This window comes from Hakea prostrata, chromosome 6 (genome assembly GCF_041222555.1).
Source record: "Hakea prostrata isolate BN-2017 chromosome 6, UWA_Hpros_2, whole genome shotgun sequence".
Classification (NCBI taxonomy): Eukaryota; Viridiplantae; Streptophyta; class Magnoliopsida; order Proteales; family Proteaceae; genus Hakea; species Hakea prostrata.
In genome coordinates, this window is record NC_142605.1 from 2,604,303 (window position 1) to 2,615,382 (window position 11,080).

The 11,080-nt window shown below is 37.4% G+C and overlaps 1 protein-coding gene across 1 annotated transcript; it reads left to right on the forward strand.

Annotated features, from left to right (window-relative positions):
- The first annotated feature begins 6,979 nt into the window (after nucleotides 1–6,979).
- LOC149012105 (small ribosomal subunit protein eS19z-like) lies at nucleotides 6,980–10,550 on the forward strand. Its single transcript, XM_089159913.1, has 5 exons — nucleotides 6,980–7,087; nucleotides 7,751–7,883; nucleotides 8,508–8,598; nucleotides 8,747–8,930; nucleotides 9,533–10,550. Exons 2-5 carry the CDS (start codon nucleotides 7,800–7,802, stop codon nucleotides 9,603–9,605), a joined length of 432 nt encoding a protein of 143 aa, XP_089016039.1. The 5' UTR covers nucleotides 6,980–7,087; nucleotides 7,751–7,799; the 3' UTR covers nucleotides 9,606–10,550.
- The last annotated feature ends 530 nt before the right edge of the window (nucleotides 10,551–11,080 follow it).

Consider the following 11,080-nt stretch of genomic DNA (forward strand, 5'->3'; position numbering starts at 1 on the left):
TCCTCAAAATAAAACCATCTGAATATCACCCAAAATCCACAGAACAAATATATAGATATAATTCAGAAAATTTTTCTGTTAAAATATTAACATCTGTAGAATATGAAGTTGAAGCCCTAATCAAAGGACTAGAATCAATGGAAATATTTCTTACAAATAGACCCTTTACAATAAGAACAGATTGTGAAGCCATAGTAAAAGCATATAAAAATTATAATGAGAGAAAATATATATATATATATATATATATATATATATATATATATATATATATATATATATATATATATATATATATATATATATATATATATATATTGTAGATTCTTATTACGTAAGGATGTTAGAAGGTTAAATTTCACTTAATCCCTAACTATCCTAAATGAAGGATAAGTTTATCCGTTTCGGTTTTACCCCTTCTATTAAAAACCCCAAAACTTGGTATCCACCTTCAACCCATTCTTTTCAATTTCCCCCTTCCTCTCGCCTATGTCTCTTCCCTCCTTGGCCTATAAAGACTGGATCGTTGTTGCCACCGTCATTATCATGTGCTGAAAGGACTGAGAGGAGTGAATTAAGGTCACCTACTCAAACACTGGCCAAGGTTCTATCCAAGAATTTGCAACCGACATTGAGCTTGATCTTGTTTTCTTGGACTCCTCCCATGGCAAAGATTAGAAGGGAGAGATAGAAGGGATCATTTATGAGATCTACCTTAAGAAGAGAGCCCGAGAAGCAATAAGTAACTAGCTTTTTCTTTTGTTATAGTGGAAAGGAAATTTATTCAAAGCGAGGAGGAGAGAAAGCCAAGCATAGCTCAAGCAACCACTAGGAGGAACATGAGCAATCTTTTGGGCTCAAAATAGAAAGGGCCTTCCTAGTTAGATGGTTTGCTACAAAGTTGGAATCTCTACAAACATATGGGCCTAAAGCCTAGGAATTTAGATGACGCAGTTCTTATATTGTGAAACCTAGCCCTAACCCTGACCCGAAAACCCTGTTGTTTGTAGGTCCAGCAACCCGAAGTAAGGCAAGAAGTCAACTTTGGGCCATTTCAGTTGAAGACTTGATGGCTGGAGTGGAATCCTTGAGTATGGATGTCAGTGTCCCTTCTATGGAAACTGCACACTGATGAAGATTGGATTAGTTGAGGGACTTGGAGTGCTCTCTGTATTGGTTCGAAGGCATTTCTACCTACTAGGTATGTCACTTTAGGTGTGTGCAAAACCCCTTGATGTTTGGACTTGATCTGAGACTTCAATTCCCTGTTTTGAAGTTGTTGTTCTGATTGGTCGACTCATTGGTCGACTGGACCAGTCGACCAATCAATCGACCAATTGATTCTGTTTTTGAAATTTGAATCGTGGCTACTCTATTTAAGCCTAATCTCGGGAATACTCCACATCATCTGCCTCCTAAGCCTCTGGAACGAGTTAGAACCCTAATCTAATCGCTTCCCTTGCATCCTTGGTTGATATCTCGCAAGAGCTCAAGCAATCCTCATCCTCCTGCATCAAAGGTATGTGTATGATCTCTTTCCTCTCTATCTCTGATTTTCTTTTCTTGAATATGTTCTTGATTGAGATCATGAAGATGATGCTGCATTTTTGCAACCATCTATTCCATGATCTCATCATGTTCCTTGAGATCTATGATCATCATCATGATCTTAACCCTTGCCAATTGAATCCTGGAAACCCTAACCCTTGAAACCCTAACCTTGTGTGGTCATCAGGAGAACCTTTTGGTAAACCCCCCATGTGAGGGAAACCTCATGGGTAATGTGAAGGTTGATCTAAATTCAATGTTCTTTAATTCTTCTTGTTGTAATTGACCTAACAATTTACCTCCCTTCATCCGGAACTCTCAACCTTTTCATGGGAACCAAAAAGGGTGAAACCCTAATTTCTTGGGTAAGATCAAGAACCCCTATTTTGATCATGTTAGAAGACTCTCACTTTATTTTCCTTACTAGAATTGTAACCTATTAATTTTATTTCCTTACCCTTGATCATATTATATTTTTCCTTCATAATCTATGTTTAACCTAATTAGGTTAACTTTCTGGTTCCTGAGTTGTGACCTGGAAACTTGATTTGATTAATGGTTTGTTGTCCTCTATAGACTTAGATGTTTTCATTAAAGTGTCCCCCTTATTTTGTACCCTTTTGAACCACCAAATTCGGATTCATATTCTAAAAATTATGATTTTTTATGGCTACTGTCTCTGTTGGTCGACTCATTGGTCGACTGGGGCAATAGACCAATCAGTCGACCAATGGGTACAGCAACCCCATTCTTGGTCTGTTTTGATTGAATTGGAATCTTTCCTTCCATGTATCTTTCCTAACTCATAGTATACACTTGTTTAAGACTCTTTTCTCAGGTTTAGTCAAGGTCTTACTTGATTCTCTAAGTTCCTTTGCGAATTAGAAGGTAAGGACAATTAATTCCTTAACTACATAGATTACTTGTTCTCTGGTTTCTACTTTGTGAAACTATGAGATTACCTACTGTTGTTGTACTTTAATTCTGATCTCCTACTGTGAGAACAATAGCACTTGTTTATATCATCTTTTTCATTATTCATGTTATATGAATTACTTATTACTGCTTAATCTGATTTTGCTTTTACATTCTCTTTTATATGATGAACTACTGGTTGTGTATGTCATGACTGATCTGAGAATGTGTTTGATTAAGTTTGGTTTGGGATTGGGAGGTGTCCTTTTGACACTTTTGTCCTTGGACATTATCGGAAATAGTATGGGATGTTTCCGGGGTTGCCCATCGACACTTTCCCGAATCATTGGTTGTCATACCTAGGGCTGTCTAGCAGTGTTTGGTTAGGTTGTACCCCTGTTATATAAGACCCGATTCGGAAGGGTATTGAGACCGAACGACCCGTGGTAGCAATGGGGATTCACGAGCACTCAAGACTGGTGAGTTATATCCGTGAGAGGACGGGAATCACATTGTGGGGGCCATTTATTGGAGGGTTGCATATGGCTAGACTTGGGCTCATGGGCGCTCGAGACCGGTGAGTTATATCCGTGAGAGGACATGAGAGCTTCCCGTACCATATGTGGATAACCAATAGGGTTGATGAGTCCGTATTTGAGAGAGTCGGATACGCTGACTCTAGTGGAAAGAATACCGGAAAGGATCCCGAGAGGGGAGGAATGGAAGTATCTGGACCTGACTTGATGTAACTGACTAGATGACTTGCATTGGGCTAGGCTTTTCCCTGACATGCGCCGGTACTTATACCAAATGGTTGTGAGAGAGTGTGTTGACTTAACCCCCTTCCATGGTTTGTCCGAGAGGGATGCCGAACCCACTACCAACAGGAGCCGTATGAGTGACCTACCCAAAGAAGTACGGTGCTATGACTTAAAGCATTTCTGCCATAGAGACCAGCATACATAGAGTTTAGATGCATACATACATTACTTGTTTCATATTGCATTGCATCTTGTTATGGTTTGCTTCCATGTTATTTATGTTGTTATGGATTAACTACCTTACTGAGTTTCTTTGAAACTCATTCCTTTTGTACATTGTTAGACTATTCTACAGGTACTGATTTCTATGGCGAACAGTACGATGAAGCGCAAGCCGATGAAGCGTACTACACGCAAGGTGTTGGCAACCATCAAGATTACTCTGATGATCCCTTAGTTGATCAAGATGCGTACTACGATTAAAGACAACGTATACGTGGAACGTCTTAAATGGATTGATGAAGTCCATTTTGAAGACGTTATTTATAGAATAGAAAACCCTGATGTTAGATATTTCTCTTAGTTCCACTGTTTTAGATATTATTTCTTTTAGACTTACATTCTGCGTTCTGCTATATTTTTGTGGAGTGAGTTTCCGCCTCACTCTACTTCTTTTGATGTGATTACATCTGGTATCATTTTTGCACTCTGATTATATTGATTATTCATTTCTTGACTTTAATCTTTTGTTGATAATATTTTAAACCCTGATTATTTCCTGTTTATGATTATGTTATTGTATATGTGGGAGGATGATTTCCTCATTACTTGATCTTCGGGGCTGTGGATCACACTCTCGGGTATGCCAGTTAGGGTACCGGCTTGGAGGATGTGACATATATCTTCTACAATAAGTAGGATATTAAAGGGAGGAGGAGGGGGGTGGGGAAGAGGAGGCATCCAACAGCAACTTGATGAAATGTTGGCAATCTAATTCAATCTCCATATATTTGAAACAATGTGAAAAAGCCTTCATACGCCCTCCCCTAATTGTTATCGGTTCTCTTTCTAAAGCCAATGAGTAGCATTTAGGTCCCAAAATTGCTACAAGGGGCTTTCCATTGCTATCTCAACTCACTACTCCCATGCCTTGTGTTGAGTTATTACTCAAATATGATTAGGTATTTGAGTTATACCCAACGTATGTTTTAATATAGGCCATCGGATTAGTTACGATCCAACAGTATAATGGGCCTTTGTGGAAAAGTCCAACTAACTATAGAACCTAGTGTTGTTCTATAAATACTAACTAGAAGCAATGATCTGGGTATTCCAAACTAGATACTCAGGGTGTAATACTTTAAGCAACCTTGTGCTTAAACCCTAACACCCTGTACCTATCATTTTCTCTCCACGAAGCATCAATATTAATTTTCACGTATGGTAGGGATGGGTGTTGCCAATTACCTTGTTGTCGCATTGAAGAGGTCATCTCCTAAATGGTGAGAGGCGAGGTTTTCTCAGATTAGCCCAGAACTCCCCATAAGGATCTCATTCGCTGACAAAATTATTTCCCCAACTACTCCTAGGTTTCTTGCTTCCATTGGAACCAAGCCACAAATGATAGCAGGCTTATCACCTACTTTCTTTCCTTCTTCTCCATAGAGTTTAGCTTCTTCCTTTGATCCAATTTTCTGGCCATATATGGAGCTGCATTCCTCTCTTCAGAATTCTCCTTGTTTCAGGGCATCCAAATGAGACTAATTAAGCAAATTTACAATGGAGAAGAACATGAATGATCAACTCCTCTTTTTGTCTCCACTGTCCCCACCATATTGGATCTAATTTTTACACCCCTCTTCAAGAGCTCCTTTGAGGTTGCAAGGCTATCATTACATGTGTTCCATAGACAATCTTTTATTTTAGGAAGGGTTACAATTCTATATCTCCTTCCAATTTTCAGATGCATCCCTTCCCACCAATGTAGCCTAGATGATGATGGTGCTTTTTCCTTCTCCTATTCCTCCAATCTCGCTAGCATTTTGAAGGCCACTTTGATTGAGAACTTTCTAGCTTTGCTGCCTCGCCAAATCAATGTATCATCCGAGGGAAACAATGAGAGTGGGATGTCCAATATAGCTTTGACTTCCCTATGAGAAAACCATCTCTTGATTGTCTCCTCTTTCCATGTCGTAGTATCATGTTGGATGAGATCATTCCACCACATTAACATCACAGTTGGATTATAAACAATAACAAAACTTAAAATTGGGATCCTTTCTTCATTCGTCTCAACAAAATCATATCCTCCATGTATATTCTCATAGCCTTCTTGATCTTTCCTAATATGTCCATTAAGTGGCACATCTTCATTCAATTCCAAGAATTCGAATACAAAGACTTGAGGTCCAATGGGATTATCTCTTGCTTAGTTAGGAATTATATCATAATGCTCTTGTTTCTTGTGTTCTTTTTTGCATTTTTTGAACAAAAACAGCCCAATTCATGTATGTGTAATCCGAATTCCTCTATTTTTTTTTAAACGAATAGTGCTTTGGCACAAGTTCGGGCTTACTTTGAGGAACAATCAATCACCCCAAAAAAAAATAAAACCCTCTTGAAAAGGCTGAGAAATAACGCTTTCAACTGAGGGTATTCTTGTTTTTGGGCATCAAGACATAATCTCCAATTTTGAAACCCTAAAAATTCAAAGCTTCTTCCATATATCATGCATCTTTTTTTTTTGGGGTAACCCCCCCCCCTCTTATATAACCACACATAATTTCAATAACAAAAAACAACAAAAATATATAGAAATAGGGGAAATGTTTCTTATCTAAAAACAAGAAAATAAAATAGAAACATTCTCCTTATTAAGTTGGTGAGGGTTTGTGTATCTTTTTTCTATATATAAGTTTATGAGGTTATTATGAATAATCCACACTTGGAGAGGGTTTGTGTATCTTTTTCCTAGATATAAGTTTTCATAATTTAAAAAAATAGATTTTTATTGAAGGATATACCAAACATATTTTTTTAATAAAAAATATATTATATTAATTGATTACCAAACGTTTTTTGTATTTCCACCCAAAATGTTTTTTGTACTGATTTTAAGAATAAAGTAAAAATAAAAAATGAAATTCATGCCAAAGAGGGCTTTAGTAAATTCACATATTAAACACGTGTTTTTTTACCCAATCTAAGTATATTATATTAACAAAATAAACATTCAATTGCCTCCATGGAGTCTCGAGTGTGGATCATTTCCCTTGAGGGGGAGCACAAACCCTGACAACATTACAATCATAAATTATATGGGGCTTACAAGTAAAAAATAATAAAACATTAAAAAATAAATCCCATCACCCTAATCTTGTAGCCCCTATAATTTGTGGTCAACATTCATCGGAGAAGATGATCTAGACTCTCGGGCCCTTGGGGCTGTAGGCGCAGCCTTGTGTTATAGACTTATATCTAAATTATATAGAAAAAACTACCCCCAAGGACCTCAGTTCTTAAAAAAATGAAAATCAATTACAGCACTTTACCGTATAAATAAATTGTTTACAAAGCGCTTCTTAGCCGTTTTATACACGACGTAACTGCGAAAATTTGCTTTACTGGAAAAGACCGCGAACTTTTCGGCACTTATACAGTTATACTGCACCAAGGGTATTTTTGTCAAAAGAGAAACACACTAGAAACCTAAAGAAAAGAAAAAACTATCGAATTGTATTTATACCTCATATTTTCAAAACGCAGCTTCTAACCCTAGCGGCCGTGTTTGCGTGATCTTCCATCTTCTTTTTATCTTCTTCTTCCCTGCGTCTCCTGGTGGTGGGATTGGGAAAAAAGCACAGGTTAGTGAAATAAATTGTTCTTTCTACTGGCATTCTTCTCTGTTCATGTAATTTCTTTTTGTTTTCGTTTTCCCCCGAAAATATCACTTGGATTTTTCTATGTTTATATATACTTTTGTTTTAATCAATTGAATAAATCTCGTGTCTGGGTATGATAACAGAGAACAAGCAAGAGTAGTAGTTGGTCGGTCAGTGTCTGAGAGCTTGAATTTTTAGTATTGAGATTGGGGGTGGGACTTTAATCTTGTGTGGACTTGTTGCAGATATTGAGCCTGCTCGTTTTCCTTGCTTTAACTAATATTATTTTCTTATTGAATCCTTTCTAATATTACCGTTCTTCAATATGGAGATTGGTTACATCTCAGATAAGTATTGTAATAGTTACTTTATACTTTTAATTCAAATGATTTCCTTGGAATGCTATAGTTGATTCTAATATTAGGATGGATGGTTCGAGTAGTATGCAGGTAGTCTAAATTAGGATGGTTGGTCTAATTGCTGGTATATTTTTCCTGTCCCTAATTGATCAAAATTAAGCTATTGCCTTTTGGCTATTCAGCAAAATTCGGATTGTATTTTTGCCTGCGCCTTTCAATTTATGATCTGTTTAATAAAGTCCATACTGAACAACTTTTTTGTTGTTTCTATTGAACGATGTCTCAGATAAGCCAAGAGATATAAGAGGTTGCTTCTTCTAGTGAATAGAAACAAAATGGAAACTGCCAGAAATGTGAAAGATGTGTCGCCACATGAGTTTGTGAAAGCATATGCAGCACATCTCAAACGATCAGGAAAGGTAAGATCCTGTCAAAGTCCTGAGATTTTTTTATTATCAGTTGAATGTTCCCCCTAGTTATCATTATCTGAGTTATCTGAGTTAAAAAGCTAAAATTTCAGGTTTGGGAATTGATATTAGCTTGTTTTTTAGCTGTTGTCTCCCTCCTTATGATGCTTGGAGTTCTCTCCTTTTTATTTATTTATTTATTTATTTTTTTTTATGATTAGGGTGTACCAATGCATTTATTATTTGGTTGGAATTGTGGTTGCTTATCCTCTGAAGTTTATCATAGGAAATCAGCAGTACCATTATTGGTTTTCTTTGCCATTTGTTTTCTGTCACTCTTTCCAGTTTAGTGCTGAAAATTGTTACAACTTATGTCTATGCGGGCCTTGCACAATATCATGTATAGATTGTTTACACAAATTTAATACAGCTATATACCAATTGGGGGATTTCTTGAAGGTGGCAAGAACCTATTCTTGCATCGTTTGTAATTAGAAGGCTATGTTTCATGTTTCCTGGACCTTATGATCAGAATTGTGTGTCAGGCACTTGTATTAAAAGCTGGGCATCTGTCAGTTTTCATCTTTGCCCCAAAGATGATGCATCTTAGTTTATTTCCCCTTTACTTGTGGACAGATGGAACTTCCCCACTGGACTGATATTGTGAAAACTGCTACTTTCAAGGAGCTTGCTCCTTATGATCCCGACTGGTACTATATAAGATCTGGTATGTAGCTGGTTGCTTCAATCGTTATTCCTATTTGTGTCATATAGCTTGTTGCATTTTTCTGATACATGCAACGGATGCATTTATTAAATTAGACATGATATGTTGTACATTACATCGTGTTCACTTTTTTATTGCATCATTGCAGCATCCATGGCAAGGAAGATTTATTTAAGGCATGGGATTGGTGTTGGTGGCTTTCGGAAGATCTATGGTGGCAGCAAGAGGAATGGTAGCCGTCCACCCCATTTCTGCAAGAGCAGTGGTGCAATTCCTCGTCATATCCTTCAGCAATTGGAGAAGATGAACATCATCGAGATTGATCCAAAGGGGTAAGAAATATCTTTTTACCTCTGAATTTCAGTGGTTTAGTACCTTTTTTTCTTTTTCGGGAGAGCTGTAGTGCAACTGTTAAGCTGCCTGCTATTACAGCCTTTATTGTGATTTGATACTTAGAAACAGCCTCTTCCATAAAGGCGGGGTTGTGGCTGCATACATTTGCCTGCTGTTAGACTTCTACAGTTGCAACAGCCTCGGGCTCAGTATTGCTCTTCTAGTATCTTGTTTCCTTGCAACAGCTACATCTTATCTTGTTAAACGTGGGGCATGATGTTCAGCATTGAATCCATGAATTCAATCTTGAGTAACCATGACTCTATGTATGAATTCTATCTTGATGTGTGTTTGATACGATCCCATTGAATAACTGTTAATGAAGTTTCATTAGCTAGATTATCACTGTAACTGGAGTTGGGAGCACTTTTATTCTGCCCATGCAGCCTGAGTATCTTACACATTCTGTAGGTGTAATTGAATGGTTGGCTTCAACCAGTTGGAAGGCATTGTTCATTGTTTATCCCTTCTAATCATACGGCATCTAGTCAGGTTTAGAATGTTGATGGGCTAAATGTTTTGTTCAATTTGTTTCTTTCAGTGGGAGGAGGATCACATCCAGCGGCCAACGTGACCTTGATCAAGTTGCTGGAAGGATTGTTGTTGCCCCATGAGTGCTTCTTGTGGTTTTCTTTTGATCGTTCTCATTTAGCTGCTTCAGAGAATGTAGCAGTGGAGAGTATCCTGATCCCCACAATCTTTCATTAGACTATTATATATGGATAAAGTGTAGTTTTAGTTCGAATGCCAGATGGGTGTTTCTGGTTTTCTAAAACAGTGTCGTGTCTTCAATTATTTTGTTCAGAGATCTAGTGTAAGAATCAATGCGGCTGTTTTCATCTATTCTGGTCTCTGGAATTTTGCAGTTCAAGGACTCAGGAGGTTTGCCTTCAATTGGGATGAAGGTTTTTCTGTTGGGTAAGAGCCTTTTACTGATTAGCTCTTTTTCCAGGAGAAATTTCCCAATGAGTGCCCATGATTGATAGGATTCTGTCATGTGTTAATATTCTAGTCAATGGGCACCACTGGATTTACCCTAACTTTTGGATTAAAATATTTTACATCATTGAATTTTATCACTCATTGGGAGATTTTTCTGAGAGGGATCCAAACACAAGGTTTCTATGCCTTATTCCCCCCAACCCCCCTCCCCTTGGTTAAGAGGTTTTTGTTTTAAATGCTTGGGAAATCATCCGTATTGGTGAATTTAGCTGATATTTGCTGGATTTTGGCAGGATTTCACCCCCAAGTTTGGAAGGTGTTTTAGGTCATTTTGGGTGAAAATTTAGTATTGGAGTCTAATTTAATGTTAAGAAATATATTGGGAGTGTTCCTTTGGTTTAAAACATCACATAAATTGGTGTTCTTGATTAGCACATATTTGACTGTATACGGATAAAACTGAAACTCTAGAGCATTATTCTAAATCAAAATAAATATGCAAATATGCACAGAGGAGATTTTCATCTATTTGCAATAAAAAGACAGGTAATATTCATTATACAAGTGTAGTACAAGTATGCAAATACAACTAAGCATTCTACCATAAAATGAAAAATACAACTAAGTAAATACTTAGTGTCTCTACCTCCGTTATCTCAATGCCAAGAAGTAGGCCTCGGTGGATCTATTTGTTGTGATTCCTATCTCGTGCCAAAGTGTGTTGATATGATCCCTTTGTCCGACATATTTTAAAGTCAATCCATGTCATGTTGATGGTTTTTGAGATACAGAAAAACTGTAGCTCTATAACTAGTGTCATCTATTAATGCAAGAGTACTCCCATTGGGAGGGTAATGAAAAGAGGGCTACGGAAGAGGTTTTGCTTGGTTTGGTGGTGCATATGGTGGTGGCATACCATATTTGCATTTTGCCTTCACAACTTTGATTGTCCTCAAGCCACTTGGAGGGATAATTGGGACACCTTGATGATCATAACCCCCATAAGTAGATGTGGTCCATCTAGAGCCTCTAGAGTCATCTAAGCTCATGGATGATTTATCATCGTGCTCATAGTAGGGCTTAACTCTTGGAAGACGAGTATGTACCATCATGTCCATGAGTGGGAAGGTCACTAAAATCGTAAGCT